The sequence below is a fragment of the Acomys minous genome (assembly GCF_964271855.1).
Source record: "Acomys minous genome assembly, chromosome: 2".
NCBI classification, from domain to species: domain Eukaryota; kingdom Metazoa; phylum Chordata; class Mammalia; order Rodentia; family Muridae; genus Acomys; species Acomys minous.
The window spans coordinates 148,394,082-148,410,854 of NC_140484.1; the positions used below are offsets into that span (position 1 = coordinate 148,394,082).

Below are 16,773 nucleotides of genomic sequence, written 5' to 3' on the forward strand. Positions count from 1 at the left end.
CTCTAGCACCTGTGGGTGGAGGGGGCGGGGGTGTGGTGACGTAGTTGACAGGTTTGCTGGCCAGCCAGTCAGGCACACAGCTTCAGATTCAAGGTGTGTGTGTGTGTGTGTGTGAAGAGCACGGGACCAGATATTGACCTCTGGCCTCCACGTACCCAAATATGGGCAATCACAGGTGTACATATGTGCATACATTCATACATATTACACACACACACACACGTAGGGGAGATAAACATGTTTTTATTTCAATCCCAAGTGTGGGATGGGGAAGAGAGCAGGATGTTTATCCACTTAGTTGAACCACTTTGTTGGGAAGCTTGGTTGTCGCCAGCTGAAAAACATCCTTGAACAGGAGGCTGGGCATTTTCTTGGGACGTGGTATTATTTGACTGTTCATCACTCCACTTCTAGAAGCTCCTAGAGAGAACTGCTTCAGGGAAGGCTTCAAGGCTTTGGGCTCTGGCTGAGGCTCCAGTTTCCAGCAGCAACTTTGCTGGTCTGCTGAAATCCTGCCTACTATGACAGGAGAATTGTTCTTAGGAACTGACACCCAGGTTTCATTCTCATTTTTCTTAATCTCCTTTCTCTCTTATTTAGGCTAGTTGGGTTGTAAGGGAGGTACGCTCCTTTAATAAGTTCATAATACAGTGTAATTGTTAAGGAAATTGAGCCTACACACACAGACACCCACACACACAATTGGAAGCCGAGTGCAGTGGCTCATGCCAACAATACTAGCACCTAGGAAGTTAACACAGGATCATTAAATTCAAGGCCAGCCAGGGTTGTAGAATGAGACCAGTTTCAACAACAATGCAAACCAATAAAATGCTATCATTTAAAACCTCTGCTCTCAGGCCAGGCGGTGGTGGCACATGCTTTTAATCCCAGCACTCAGGAGGCAGAGGCAGGTGGATTATTTTGAGTTCAAGGCCAGCCTGATCTACAAGAGTCCAGGACAGCCAAGGCTACACAGAGAAACCCTGTCTCAAAAAACAAACTAACTCGCCTCTCTTCACTCAGTGTTTCTCCATGGTCCCTAATTTCCAGTTTATTTTTTAAAAATTAGACTCTTTTATTTGATGTATAATGAATGAGTTTTTGTTTTTTGGGTTTTTGGGTTTTTTGCCTGTGTGCATATCTCTATACTACATGTTCCCAGTGCCTGTGGAGGCCAGAAGAGGGCATCAGATCCCCTGGGCCTGGAGTTACAGATGGTTGTGAGGCACCATATGAGTGTTGGGAATCAATCTGGGTCTTCTAAAAGAACAGCAAGTGGCCTTAACAAATGAGGCATTTCTCCAGCCCTGATTTTCCAGTTCCTTGAGGACACTGACAAAGATGCCACAAGCCCATGGCTTTGTTTGGTACACTGCGGGAAGAAGAGCCCCTTAGTTTTCTATCCTTCCCAGAAGCTCCATGTGTTTGATGAATGTTCCTTATCATCTGTCTCATACAGGAGATGGAGTGGGTTTGCCCAAATGTACTCAGGACAGCTGGTATCACTGCCCTGCTTTTTGTGTCTCACGGTTGCCTCTTAGCATCCCAAACGGCTACCATTCTTGCAAAGGAGCCAGCAGTAGCAGTGCCCCCTAGAAATGTCCACACTACCATCCCCATAACTGTAGAGCACCTGTTCTACAGTCCCCAGGCAAGAGGTGAGTGGTGTGCCCATCTGAAGTGGATGCCCTGCTCTGTTACAGACCAGGGTCAGCACTGCAGGAAGACAGGCTTTGAGAGCAAAGGACAGCCCGGCTTGGAAGTAGGACGGGGAAGGTGTGAGGAGTCGCTGCTGTCCGGTATTCCCAGTCTAAACCCATTCTTACTTGAGTTGTTTGAATCTCAAGCTCGGGTACTCACTAGCTTTGAGCTCCAGAGGTTTCTATTGAAAAGGGAGTGTGCAAAGTGTGTTGAATAAAGTTACCTGTTACTACAATCAGAGAGAGAGAGAGAGAGAGAGAGAGAGAGAGAGAGAGAGAGAGAGAGAGAGAGAGAGAGAGAGAACAGAGACAGGAGGATCTCTGAGTTTGAGGCCAGCCTGGTCTACAAAGTAAATCCAGGACTGCCAAGGGTGCACACTACACACAGAGAAACTATCTTGAAAAACCAAACCAACCAACCAAACAATCAATCCAAGAAAAAGAAGAAAAGGAAAGGAAACACAACACAGGAGCAGCCAAAGTTCTGTGGTCAAGATTGCTTGTCCATATTCCGACTTATGTTGTTAGTCGTGGGGGGAAAATGCCGGAAGTCCTCACTCCTAGAAAGTGTGGAGAGAACCCATGCTGAACAGCGAATTCGCTTCAGAATTCAGGCTCTCAGCAGGGATGGGTGTGCACACCCCTTCCTGTCACTAGAGGGCGCAGGCGGGCAAGCAGCCAGCGGAGTACTGCCCCTGACCGTCCTGGCCAGTCAGTGGAGGAGCTCAGAGAGTAATGGCATCTACTGTAGAGCTGAGGACCTGAGTTCAAGCGAAAGAAGGACCAATACCTGTCGGTTGTTCTCCTCAACCCCCACCCCCTAACGTGCACCGTGGCCCATCTACACAAACATAAATTTGATTTAAGTCAGGTGTGGTGATGCAGGTTTTTAATCCCCCTCATTCGGAAGGCAGAGATAAATGAATTCCTATTATCAAAATTAAAAAACAAAGCAAATCAAGGCGGATGACGGAACTTGGGTTTTGCGAGGCCATTGGAGGACCGGAACCCGGAGGAATTTGCCCCTCACAATCATGGTGGATGACGGAGCTCAGGATCTTCAGAACGGAAGCTGCCCTTCACAATCATGGCGGCCAGGGCGGGGCCGAGCTTCTCGAGTTGCGAGAAAAGGGGCTGGCCGCCGAGAACAAGCGATCATGTGACTGGGAAGATGGCTGTCTTTCCCTGGTAAGGAAGAACCCGGGAGTGGGCTCGGGGAGGGGCCGCCCTTAGCGTCTCTCTGCGTGGGTGGGCAAATCGATGGCCTCTGTTCCAGCCCGGGTTGTCAGGACTACGGAAGAGCAGAACCACTGTCAGTCCTCTGCTCCTCCCCACGATCCCGCGGCCCCTTCCCTCATGCCTACTCCATCCTAGGCTTCCGCCTCCCTAGGAGAAGTTGGCAGGTCCTGGGGGTTCTGGGGAAGGGGCTGAAGCGGCGCCGAGTCTGCACCCGGGAGAGTTGGTAGTTTGATTCCTGCATTAGCTTTCCCCATCTGTGAAGTGGGGGCACGCATCTTCCTCTGTGTAGTGCCCTCAGACGTGTTTCTTGGCCTCAAGGGACAGTCAGTGTAATTGAACACAGAAGAGAGGGTGGGCCCGAAGGAGGGAGCAGTCAGTCAACCCCACTGGGAAGACTGACTGCAGAGAAGAGCTTTCAACTGGGTGTTGCAGGAAGAATAGGAACCCACCAAGCAGGAAGGAATAGCGTGTGCACAAGTGACAGGCATACACTTTTTGTGCTCGGAAGTGAGGCGGGTGGCAGCAGGTGATTTGTGTCAACAAGGAACCTACACAAGATAAGCAGACGATAAGGTGGTTGAGGATTGAAGATTTTGCATTCTCAGCGGCTAATTTTCTGGCTTTTCTCTTCAAATAACGAGAGGTGGCCCACGATGCCTGAGTACGAGCAGGAGAGAAAGTTGCAGCCTTAGGTCTTGAACTGGACCAGCATCAACCCCCTGGCTTTACCTCATTCAATCCTGCAGACTTAAGAGACCACTCCAGGGCACAGCACACAAGCGTGGGTGCCGTGGGCCTCTTAGATCATACCCTGGGCTTCCTTCACCTCATGCTGGCTTAGCCAAAAGGCCCCTTTGAAAAGTAGAACGACTTGGGGCTGGAGAGATGGCTCAGAGGTTAAGAGCACTGCCTGCTCTTCCAGAGGTCCTGAGTTCAATTCCCAGCAACCACATGGTGGCTCACAATCATCTATAATGTGATCTGATGCCTTCTGGCCTCCAGGTGTACATGCAGGCAGAGCTCTCTATACATAATAACAAATAAACCTTTAAAAAAATTAGACCAAAGAGGCCAGTGAGAGGATCATTTGGTTTCAGTGAACTCCTTTGGACCGCTTAATAAAAGACTACAGGAAGATGCTCTTAGTAGGCCTCCTCACTACAGTTTTCCCTTTGGTATTTTCATTATACATACTGATGGGGCCACAGCTCTGCTAGCCCTAGGATCTTTGTAGTCTTCCCCTGTGGGGCAGGCGCTAAACATTGCTCTGTGTGGTACTGCATGCTCATCTTTCAGTTTTGCCCACTTACTTCGTGTTCCTTAATGAAAAAGACAGAATCATGTCTGTCTTCCTAGTGAATGTAGGCACGCCGTACGTAGTTCCTGTTGATGAATGAGGGAACTGAGGAGGCCTAAGAGACGTGTTCGTCTGCTCACGTTTCTCAAGGGATGTGCTAAGTGCTCAGCATGCAGCATATTTTCCCCACAGCATCTTACTTAATACTCCAACTCCGTTTTTCACTTGAGAACATGGAGTGAGAGTCGACCTAAAGTCATGCAACCCGCCAGGTGAATTCAAGGCACTTGGAAGCCAAGGAAGGTTACTGGCCTCTTGGAGTTCTCTGCTTCCCCAGAGGAGGGAAAATAGAGATGGGCATTGGCCTATGTAACCAGAAAAAAACTGTTTCCAGCTGTCCAGTGGTGGTGCTCACCTTTAATCCCAAGCACTAGGGAGGCAGAGGCAGGTGGATTGCTGTGAGTTTGAGGCCAGCCTGGTCTACAGGGTGAGTTCCAGGACAGCCAACGCTACACAGAGAAACCCTGTCTCCAAAACAAACAAACAAACAACCTAAAAACAACAACAACAACAAAAAACACCCAAAAGGGAAAGCAAAACAAACAAACAAAACCCAAAACTGTTTCTGGGCTGTACGAATGAGAGGTGTCTGTATCTTTGTTAGAGAAAAACTGATTTTTGGAAACTGCTGAAACTGTAAGATGGAGTACATTTGGCAGTGGGTTGCTGTAGGAGAGAGCACGGGCTTGGCTGCACATACAGTGAATGGGACAGAAAAGCAAAGGGAAGCAGGAAGTTACGAAGGACATTGTGGGTAAGGCCACCTGATGGTTCTCCCTGAAGGTAGGCCTAGTGATCAGATGTGTGTGTGGGGAGACCCTAAAGCGGTGACATCTCTCTTCTCCTCCTCCCCATTGGGACAGGTTCAGTTTAAGTGTGTGTGGCCTTTTCTCCAAGCCCCTCTAGGACTGTCCTCTGTCCTGCGTTCTGGCTCCTCCCTCTCACTGGCCCTTTGTCTTAACCCTAAGCTGATGAAGATACTTTTTTCTTTTCCTTTTTGAGACAGGCTTTCTCTGTGTAGCCTTGGCTGTCCTGGACTCACTTTGTAGACCAGGCTGGCCTCAAACTCACAGAGATCCACCTGTCTCTGCCTCCTAAATCCTGGGATTACAAGTGTGTGCCATTGCGCCTGGCCTATGAAGATATATTTGCCATTTCCTCCTCCTCCTCCTCTTCCTCTTCCTCTTCTTCTTCCTCTTCCTCCTCTTCCTCCTTCTCCTTCTTCTTCTTTTTTTCCTTCTCTGTCTCTTCAAAATGCCCAGCCTGGGCTTCTTCTCACTTCTCTGAACTTAGTCTCCTCGGGCACCTCCTCCAAGCTGTGGCTGTGGACCCTGAGCCCTGCTGTGTCTGTCCAGCTCTGGGAGGGTTTGTCCAAGCTATGGCTGCCTGGCCTCACAGCAGCCCCTGCCCTTTGCTTGCTTCACGCCATGAGTCAGTACACACTGGAAACAGGGCTGGGGAAACTGGGCCCTCTTGGTAAGCTCCCCTGTGCACTGCATCTGGCCTCTCCGATTTATTAGCAGAGTTTGTACCTTCAAATAGCTTTTTATAGCTTACTTGGAGCCCTCACCTAGTGTACAGAGTTTTGGGTTTCATCCCTAGCATGGTTTAAACAGGGTGTGATGGAGCATGCCTGTAATTCCAAGGCTTGGAAGGTGGAGGAGGTGTGAGGACCTAGTGAGATTCGGGCTAGCCTTGGCTATAGTGATTTCAAATAAATAAAATAATCATTTTTATGTTCCTTATTTGGTGTTTTGTATTGTTCTTGCTGGCAACATTATGTGCTTCAGATTGCTCCCCTGTCAATGGGTAGTAGTCCAGATAACAATTTTAGGTCTCAGTCACCCATCTGATGTCACCTCTCTGATTTGCCAAGTGTCTTGCTGTTCACAGGCACTCCCGGAACAGGAACTACAAGGCGGAGCTGGCATCTTGCAGGTTGGAGACAGTGCCTCTGGAGTGTGGGGACTACCACCCGCTGAAGCCCATCACTGTGAGTCCTGGCAGGCTGCCTTGGTGCTAGTGGCAACTGCTTTTCATCTCCTCTCGTTAGGTTAACTTCCTGTCACCTTTGCACTCCACCTTCTCATGTCTTTAAAGTTGCCTTGGGTGAAGGCTCCTGATTTGGAGGCTTCCTGATATGGTGGGGTCAGGGTGGGTGGTGGGTGTGGGTGTTGGTGTGGGTGGAGCTGTCCTGAAGAGCAGCTGAGAGGGGCCTGTTGGTTCCGATGTAAAGTTTGTATGTAGCCTTTGTGCACCCTCCCTCGTGTGGGCAGTGTGGTGGTGCACACCTGCCGCCCTCCCGCTCAGGAGGCGAGGGTAGGAGGAGCAAGAGTTCAAGGTCATCTTGATTATACAGCAAGTTCAAGGTCAGCCCCGCTATGAGAAACTGTCTCAAAGTAAATAAATAAATACACTGTTTGTATTACTCATAATACCCAGCACTGTGTCACCACAGTGTCAAGGGCTGTTACCCTGTGTAGTTTAGTAAATGACAGTCTGTACTGGTCAGCTCGGATGCAGCGGCAGTGTTTTGCTAGTGGGGCGATTCTGCCACTGAGCCACACTCCAAGACCCATGCAGAGATTTTTATTGAACATGCAGTCATAGAACCTTGGACATTGAGTGCCAGTCATGTCGTGGTCCATGATCCTACCTAGAACCCTGCTGCCAGGCAGATGCCTTGGTGGCCTTTCTGGAATGCAGATAGCCAGAGCTGGAGAGAGAGCTTCACAGATAAGCACTCCTGTAGGAAAGATCCCAGGTTCCAAGGAAGGACGGCAAGACAGGGCCTGTGGTGGCCGCATAGTCTGGTCTAGTGAGCTCCTGTCTTAAATAAGACGGGCAAACAACCAAACCTGAGACCATAGCTACGCCTACTCCTACAGTGGGAAGGAATCTTTTCTACATTCTCAGTCTGCCACAAGCTGGTTGGTCCGCATGTCCAGCAGTTTCTGGGTGACCTTCCAGCTGATCCTGAGGGTGTTCCAACAGCAAAAGCCTGCATCCTGCTCTCTACCCGCAGTCCATACGTAACACTTCTGTGACCCCACGTGTCACATAGCAGCAAGCCGTTCTTCAGCACACACCAGCCATGGGGGACACTTTGGGGCTGACCCTACTTAGGACTAGCTACCACCAGACCCCGCTTCAGTTACCTGGGCCATGTCTGGAGTGTCCCCTGTGCCTCTGACCCCCATAGAGTGGGGTCTTGCTATCCTTCCTTGGAGTCTTGTTAATTTGCTGAGACTCTGTGCACAGCTCAGGGAAGCCCTCCTGGTGGGACACTGCCACTTGCCAGCTGGAGGCAGAGTGTCCAGGAGATATGTGTGGGATGACCCGGAGATTCTCTGCCCCTCAGGGAGCCCTCCTGCCACCTTCATCACAGGTGCTCCTCAGGTGCCTTCCATAAGGGATTAAATGTGGGAGAAATCTCTCAATGGTCAAGCTGATGGCTTTTAACTCCATTGCTGGCTTTGTGCTCCCTGGAGGCTGGGACAAATCCAACTTCTACAGCAAGATGCAGCCAGTCACCTGGTTGACTGTCACTTGGTGCAGGTCCCAGGTGACCTCTGCTGCACAACTTTTTCCACAGGTCACCGAGTCAAAGACAAAGAAGGTGAGCCGGAAAGGAAGTACGTCATCCACGTCCTCCTCCTCTTCCAGCTCCGTGATTGACCCTCTGAGCAGTGTCCTTGATGGCACCGACCCCCTTTCCATGTTTGCAGCCACCTCGGACCCTGCTACCACAGTGACAGCCACGGTAAGGCACCTGGCCAGCAGCAGGCCTCTCGGGTGTCGGGTCCTTACCTGCTGGGATGGTGGTTTGAAGGGTCACAGATAATGTGTTGGGGCATTCTGATTGTGACAATTCAGGGCATCCACACACCTCCAGGATTTTGATTGGGACTGTTGATTGAAAGGGACTAGGGAAATCTGTAAGGCCTCTATATTATTATTATTATTATTATTATTATTATTATTATTATTATTATTATTAAAGACATGGTTTCTTTCTTTCTTTCTTTCTTTCTTTCTTTCTTTCTTTTTTTCTTTCTTTCTTTTGAGACAGGGTTTCTCTGTGTAGCCTTGGTTGTCCTGGACTTGCTTTGTAGACGAGGCTAGCCTCTAACTTACAGCGATCCACCTGCCTGTGCTTCCTAGGTGACGGGATTAAAGGCGTGCGCCAGCACCTCTCTGCAAGACAGGGTTTCATGCAGTGCACACTGGCCTGTGTGAGATGACCTTGAACTTCTGATTCTCTGGCTCCACCTCTCAAGGGTTGGGTTTACTAATATGAGCCGCCGCTCCCAGTTTGTTCAGTGCTGGAGACTGAACCCGGGCTTTTGCATGCTAGGCAAGCACTCTACCAACTGAACCACATCCCTAGATTCCCCAGTCCCTCTGCATAAAAAAAAAAATTTTTTTTTTTGACCTGACAATATGTCTTAGAGAACTTTCCGGGCTGTGACCTTCTTATTTTGCATGGCTGCACTGTACTCTGACTCCTTTGCTGCCACCCTTGGAGTCTAGGGGTTCATGTCTCTTAAATATGTAACTCTTGATGCCTGTGTGCAGGGGCACTGTAGGACTCCCCTTTTTCTCAGGACTGTCTGCTATGGGTTCCTGAGGACAAAGAATAGAGGTGTCGGGGAGGGGAGGCCTTGGAGGGGGCAGAGAGGCAGGATTTAGATGGCTGTGAGCAGGAAGGAATGACCTCTGGGGCTGTGAGCAGGAAGGGATGACCTCTGGGGCTGTGAGCAGGAAGGGATGACCTCTGGGGCTGTGAGCAGGAAGGGATGACCTCTGGGGCTGTGAGCAGGAAGGGATGACCTCTGGGGCTGTGAGCAGGAAGGGATGACCTCTGGGACCAGCTTCGGCTGGGTTGGGGTGAACATGGTTCTTGGGGAGTGGGTGTGGGGTCCCCGGGGTAGGTGTACGCTATTGGCTGGGGCCAGGAGTGCCAGGGATGCTTTATTTGCATTTGGCAGCATGGTCCAGTCATATGAGCAGAACACAGTACCTGATTATCCTCAGGACAGCAGTGGGGAGTGTGTTAGCAGGGAGCTGTGTCAGACATAGTCCAATACGGTTAGAGACATCTGTGCTTAGGGAGTCCCCATCTAGCACTGGGCTCGGGTGACCTGTCTGGACATGGTGCTGCCACTGAGCCATCGGCTCAAGTGCTTAGTGCTCTGTATTCCTGCCAGCCGTGCTATGTCTCACCTTTTTCCCTGACTGACTATTAGCAGTTATATGCATGTGGAGGACAGAGGAGGGCATTGTTGACTGGTGCTGAAATTACAGATGGTTGTGAGCTGCCGTGTGGGTTTTCTGCGAGAACAGTATGTGCTCTTAACCACTGAGTCGTCTCTCTAGCCCCTCAGGTGCTTTTAATTCTGTGTTTTAATTTAAAATTTAGAATTTTATATGTATATGTGTGTTTGTGGGGGGAGATGGGGGTAAGTGCGCACTTGCTTGTGTTTGGGGGTCAGAGGTCGACGTCAGGGGTATTTCTGGATTGTTCTCCACCTTATATTGCTATATTGAGGAAGAATCTTACTTCAAACCAGATTTGGCTAGCCTACCTAGCTAAGTTTCTCCAGGGATCCCATCTTTCCCCCACATCTTGCAAACACGAGGACCTGAGTTTGACCCTAAGAATGCGTGTAAAAAGGTTTTTTTTTGTTTTGTTTTGTTTTTTTTTGGTGCACGCCTTTAATCCCAGCACTTGGGAGGCAGAGGGAGGTGGATCTTTATGAGTTTGAGGCCAGCGTGGTCTACAAAGCGAGTTCCAGGACAGCCAGATCTGTTACACAGAGAGACCCTGTCTCAAAAAAACCAAAAAAACAAAACAAAACAAAAAAGTTGGACAGAGTGGTGCATTCTTACAATCTCAGTGGGGGGAGGGAGAGGTGGATCCGTGGGGCTTGCTTGGCCAGTTAAATTGGCCCAACAGGTAAAGTACCAGGCCTCAAAGACTGCCTGAGGAATGACATCTGAGGTTGACTTTTGGTGCACACATCCCTGTGAGTCTCTCCTTTCTCGGGGGACATTGGCCACTGGCCCTTGAGGAAAAAGGGAGCAGAAGTGGTGAGCAGGCTTCCGATGGCCGTGTGTATGATGGAATGACTTCCGGGAACAGCCTCAGTGAGACAGCTCAACTCCGTTCCAGGGAAATGCAGACAGGAAATAGGACAGGGTGGTAATCCAGGCTTCGCCTGATAGGTGCCTACAGTGTGCTTTATGTGCATTCTGGCAGCATGATCCTGTCATAGGAACAGGAGCATAAAACCTAATTATCCTATGGGTGGCAGGAGGAGAGCATTTTCAGGGAAGCATATCAGTGGTGATACTCCAGACACGGTTAGGCATCTGTGCATAGAGATGCTCTCCAGACAAGGTCTGGCATAGAATAGAGACCCTGTTGGGGGAGGGAGCCCTCTGTTTCATGCTGAGCATGGAGAGCAGTCTGGGCATGGTGGACAGCAGGGTCCTCCAGCTCACCCAAGCCAAACCATTAGGGCACATGCCTTTAACCCCCGCACCTGGGAGGCAGACGCAGGCTGATTCCTGGATAGCCAGGCCTACACAGAAAACTCCTGTCTTAAAAAACAAAAAAACAAGAAGAAAGAAAACAGTATTGTTGTGGTTGGGTGGTAAAGGGCTTGCCTGGCATGCTCAGAGTCTTGAGAAACAGAACCAACAATGCCAACAAGAGCTTCTGTCCTAAGGAGCTTGCCTTTCCCTCTGTAGGACAGCTCCAGAAAGAAACGTGATAAGGATGACAGCTCCTTCGTGGGACCTGATTTTGAGCCCTGGGCCAACAAACGGGGTGAAATCCTTGCCCGGTACACGACTACGGAGAAGCTGTCTATCGTGAGTGACCAGCTGCGTGCCAGCCTTAGAGGCCCAGCTCCCGCACCCTAGAGTTTCCTCTACTATGTCAGTGTTACTTGGGAGAGAGTGTGCTGTTGGCTTCTAAAACTTTCTTTGTTAAGATTTAGAGGTGCAGCTCAGTTCAGAGAAGGACTTGGCAACATGGCCCCCTTGGGGGAGGGTGAGTGAAGAAGGGAAGAGAACACCCAGGAGAGGAGGGCAGGCTGCACCTCCCTCCCCATGTGCCCCTTGGGGATGGAAGCTTGCTCTTGGTTGGCTTAGTGCATGAGGTAGTTGGCTGTGTCCAGGGAATGTGTGGAGTAGGTCTTCCCTTTGCCCCAGGCAAGTTACTCCCATCAGGATGGGCTCAGGTAAGCAGTGCCCTCCCTGGGCAAGCAGTTAGTACTGTGGTAATAAAGGTCAGGCTCAGTGCTTATAGCCCAAGTTTTCCCTTTGGACGGCATTAAGAACATTATGTCTCTCCTTACTCTAAGGCAGGTCCAGAGGTGGGGAGTCCAGGGCTGGGGTGACAGCTTCCAGGATCAGGTTTCAGGTCCATCCGTCTCACTCCTCTGCTGCTTCTAGTGTTGCCTCATTGTAAGTTGATAGAAGGAAAGTAAAAGAAAGGTGGGCCCCTCCCATCTCAGGGGGACTCCTGGCAGTCCCTTCAGCACCCCAGTTTCTGTGCTTTTGGAGGTGGCTGTGGATGGTATGTATATAGCTACAAGGGAGGCTGGCTGGACAGTGTGGGCTCGTGGCCAGGAAGAACTGATTGGCTGCTTTTCTTCTTTTTTTCTTTTCTTCGAGACAGGGTTTCTCTATGTTATCTTGGCTGCCCTGAACTCTCTTTGTGGACCAGGCTGGCCTCAAATTCACAGCAATCCACCTGCCTCTGCCTCCCGAGTGCTGGCTGATTGGCTATGGAACACTTTTTCTTCTATTTCCTTGAACACGTAGGTTAATTCAGAGAAGCATTTCTCAAGCATCAGCCCTTTCAACACCTGAGGGTCGTTTGGAAATGTCTATAGCTATTTTGGCTGTTAGAACTTTAGGAGTTGCTTGGCATCTTGTGGGTGGAGCCCAGTGAGGCTGCAAAAGTCCACAGAGCATAGGCTAGACCTCCCAGAGTGAATCTGTACAAGCCACAGAGGCAGGAGCATGATGGCGGAGAAGCTTTGACTTAAGGATGTCTGAAATGGTTCTATCACTCAGTGCTGCTGGCATATATAACTCTTGCAATTTGTTGTCTTGCTTGGAGAGCCCTCACACAAGTTGAAATTCAACTTTTAGATGGTTTTAGTAGCCTTCCACAGGACTTGAATTCAATTCCAAGCATCTTTACCAGGCAATTCACAACTGATTATAACTCCAGCTTCAGAGGACCCCACACCTCTGGCTCTGAGGGCGCCAACACTCAACATGTACATAATTCCCGCCCACAAATTAAAGACATTAAAAAAAAGAAAAGCATTAATTACTGTTTTTGTTTGTTTGTTTGTCTCTGCAGAATCTGTTTATGGGATCAGAAAAAGGTAAGATGAATGTTTCGATTGGGAAATTCTGCCTGAGCCCTCAGTCCTTCAGCATCATTCACAGGGAGGGGACGCTCAGCTGCCACGGTGTTTGTACAGTTGAAGGCTGGGCTGATGGATGCTCAACAGAAATGCGTGCATAGGGCATTAGTAAAAAGAGGGCAAGGAGGGCTGGAGAGATGGCTCAGAGGTTAAGAGCACTGTTGCTCTTCCAGAGGTCATGAGTTCAATTCCCAGCAACCACATGGTTGCTCACGACCATCTGTAATGAGATCTGATGTGCACTGTATACATAATAAATAAATAAATCTTTAAAAAAAAAAAGAAAAGAAAAGAATTTTAAGGTTGGGGGTCACCACAACATGAGGAGCTATGGTAAAGGGTCGCAGCATTAGGAAGGTTGAGAACCGTTGCTCTAAGCCAAAGGAAAGGGTCTAGGGTTGGAGACCATGCCGCTCAGTCAGTAACACATTGACACTTGGGCATGAGGACCTGAGTCTGGGTCCCTGGAGCTTGCCTGCCTGCCAGCCAGCCAGTCAAGCTAAGTCAGTGAGCTAAAAGTTCAGTGAGACTCTGTCTCAAAAAATAAGGTGAAAGAGCCGGGCGAGGTGGCGCAAACCTGTAATCCCAGCACTCGGGAGGCAGAAGCAGACATACCTCTGTGAGTTCAAGGGTAGCCTGGTCTACAGGATGTAGAGTTCCAGGGCAGCCAGGGCTACATAGTAAGACCTTGTATCAATAAATAAGGTGAAGAGCGATTGAGAAAGACAGATAATGTTGACCTCTAACCTCCACATGGACACGAGTGCATGCACACCTACACATGCAGGAAGAGGAACACCTGTACACAGAAACAGAGGTTAGGGTAGGGTCTAAACCTATCCATGGCTGGTGGGGATGACAATGACTTCTGTGTTCCTAAATGTTAACCAGGAAGCTTGCCTTTTACTCCTGGGGAGCTCCTTTGGTCTCTTATTTATTTTTATTATTATTTATACAGTATTCTGCCTGCATGTGTATCTTCCCGCCACAGGAAGGCAATGGATCTCATTACAGATGGTCGTGAGCAAACATGTGGTTGCTGGGAATTGAACTCAGGACCATCGGGCTATTTTGGGAGGCTGGGATCTTTTGAGGGTGGAACTCGTAGACGTAGCTCGCTGGTGGTTTGATTGTTATAACTAACCTCTGATCCTGACCCTGCTTCCTGCTCCTATTCTGTCCTCGGATGAGTAGCCTGCACTGCCATGACCTTCACAGCTTTGGGATTGGCCTGACTGGGGAGGTGGGAAGTGAGGAAACAGACAGGGGCACAGAAAGGCTGGGACGGTGGCCCGTGTGCCCTGATCACAGAAAGGCTGGGACGGTGGCCCGTGTGCCTGATCACAGAAAGGCTGGGATGGTGGCCCGTGTGCCCTGATCACAGAAAGGCTGGGACGGTGGCCGGTGTGCCCTGATCACAGAAAGGCTGGGATGGTGGCCCGTGTGCCTGATCACAGAAAGGCTGGGACGGTGGCCGGTGTGCCCTGATCACAGAAAGGCTGGGATGGTGGCCCGTGTGCCTGATCACAGAAAGGCTGGGACGGTGGCCGGTGTGCCCTGATCACAGAAAGGCTGGGATGGTGGCCCGTGTGCCCTGATCACAGAAAGGCTGGGACGGTGGCCCGTGTACCCTGATCACAGAAAGGCTGGGATGGTGGCCGGTGTGCCCTGATCACAGAAAGGCTGGGACGGTGGCCTGTGTGCCCTGATCACAGAAAGGCTGGGACGGTGGCCGGTGTGCCCTGATCACAGAAAGGCTGGGATGGTGGCCCGTGTGCCCTGATCACAGAAAGGCTGGGTCGGTGGCCCGTGTGCCTGATCACAGAAAGGCTGGGATGGTGGCCCGTGTGCCCTGATCACAGAAAGGCTGGGATGGTGGCCCGTGTGCCCTGATCACAGAAAGGCTGGGATGGTGGCCCGTGTGCCCTGATCACAGAAAGGCTGGGACAGTGGCCCGTGTGCCTGATCACAGAAAGGCTGGGACGGTGGCCCGTGTGCCCTGATCACAGAAAGGCTGGGACGGTGGCCCGTGTGCCTGATCACAGAAAGGCTGGGACGGTGGCCCGTGTGCCCTGATCACAGAAAGGCTGGGACGGTGGCCCGTGTGCCCTGATCACAGAAAGGCTGGGATGGTGGCCCGTGTGCCCTGATCACAGAAAGGCTGGGATGGTGGCCCGTGTGCCTGATCACAGAAAGGCTGGGACGGTGGCCCGTGTGCCCTGATCACAGAAAGGCTGGGACGGTGGCCTGTGTGCCTGATCACAGAAAGGCTGGGACGGTGGCCCGTGTGCCTGATCACAGAAAGGCTGGGACGGTGGCCTGTGTGCCCTGATCACAGAAAGGCTGGGACGGTGGCCGGTGTGCCCTGATCACAGAAAGGCTGGGATGGTGGCCCGTGTGCCCTGATCACAGAAAGGCTGGGTCGGTGGCCCGTGTGCCTGATCACAGAAAGGCTGGGATGGTGGCCCGTGTGCCCTGATCACAGAAAGGCTGGGATGGTGGCCCGTGTGCCCTGATCACAGAAAGGCTGGGATGGTGGCCCGTGTGCCCTGATCACAGAAAGGCTGGGACAGTGGCCCGTGTGCCTGATCACAGAAAGGCTGGGACGGTGGCCCGTGTGCCCTGATCACAGAAAGGCTGGGACGGTGGCCCGTGTGCCTGATCACAGAAAGGCTGGGACGGTGGCCCGTGTGCCCTGATCACAGAAAGGCTGGGACGGTGGCCCGTGTGCCCTGATCACAGAAAGGCTGGGATGGTGGCCCGTGTGCCCTGATCACAGAAAGGCTGGGATGGTGGCCCGTGTGCCTGATCACAGAAAGGCTGGGACGGTGGCCCGTGTGCCCTGATCACAGAAAGGCTGGGACGGTGGCCTGTGTGCCTGATCACAGAAAGGCTGGGACGGTGGCCCGTGTGCCTGATCACAGAAAGGCTGGGACGGTGGCCCGTGTGCCCTGATCACAGAAAGGCTGGGATGGTGGCCCGTGTGCCTGATTGAGACAGACCACCAGCCGGAAACCTGCTGTGGAATGAGGAGGAGGCTACATTAGGGCAGAATCAAAAGGAGGTTCAGGCTACAGGAGGGGAGACCTGGGGTTGGTACTCTGTACACAGCTGTCACCATCCATACTCAGACCAAGGGAAAGCCCAGCTCTTTCCATGGGTCTAAGGCATCGGGGTCCTGGACATGGCCACGCTCATGCATGAATGAACATCTTACAGGGGTACGCTTGCTCCCCACACTCCACCTTGTCCCCAGCAGCTGTGAGCTGAGCTGCTTCCCCATGACTTCTCACATCTGTGGACTCAAACCCTTTAAAGCCCTGAGCTGGGACAATCACTAAACAGTTCTCCCTTAAACTGTTACTGTCGCGCAAGGTGGTCACAGTGTAGTTCTTGGTAATTAAATTGAGTTGCCATGCTGTTAACCAATAACAGACTCCCCACAGCCCACAAGAGACTATGAACAGCTTTGTGTGTGAGCCGGCATTCTGCCACTGTAACAGGGTACCTCAGACAACCACTGAAAAGGGGGAAAGGCACTTTCAGAGGTTCCAGTCCGTGGCTCTTGGTTCTGTGGCTTTGGGGCTGTGCTGGCACAGTCCAGTGTGGTGGGAGCCCTTGCCAGAGGAGGCCTGGTCACCTATGGGCACGTTCTCAATGGCCTAACTTTCTGACACTAGCTCCACTTCCCACTGGCACCATGAGCTGCGACCAATCCTTCAATACATGGGCCTTTGAGGGTCATTCCAATTTCACCCTGTATTCATTTGGTGGAAAGAGCAAGGGCTAAGTGAGTCACATGACCCCCAGTACCCTTTGAAATGAGGACATGATTCTGAAATTGGTGGGCTTGGGCGGCAGCAGTGGTCTGGACAGGTCCCTTTGGCCTTTGTCTGCCTGTGACTTTGAGTCCATCATCTGCATCCATTGTCTCCTGCCAGTATTGGGGGTGGTGTTGACAGCTGCTGCTTGAGACAGCCATCCCTGTTTGCCTCAGAAGAGGCATTTGACATGGTCTTCT

At 51.1% G+C, this 16,773-nt stretch overlaps 1 protein-coding gene across 1 annotated transcript in view; it reads left to right on the forward strand.

Moving 5' to 3' along the window:
* The first annotated feature begins 2,703 nt into the window (after positions 1–2,703).
* The window catches only part of VPS35L (VPS35 endosomal protein sorting factor like), a 106,593-nt gene continuing 92,523 nt past the window's right edge, over positions 2,704–16,773 (forward strand). Inside the window, exons 1-5 of the mRNA XM_084773409.1 lie at positions 2,704–2,891; positions 6,193–6,292; positions 7,895–8,062; positions 11,056–11,178; positions 12,686–12,710. Of these exons, the coding sequence (XP_084629535.1) occupies positions 2,791–2,891; positions 6,193–6,292; positions 7,895–8,062; positions 11,056–11,178; positions 12,686–12,710 (517 nt within the window). The 5' untranslated portion in view covers positions 2,704–2,790. The remainder of the gene's footprint in view (positions 2,892–6,192; positions 6,293–7,894; positions 8,063–11,055; positions 11,179–12,685; positions 12,711–16,773) is intronic.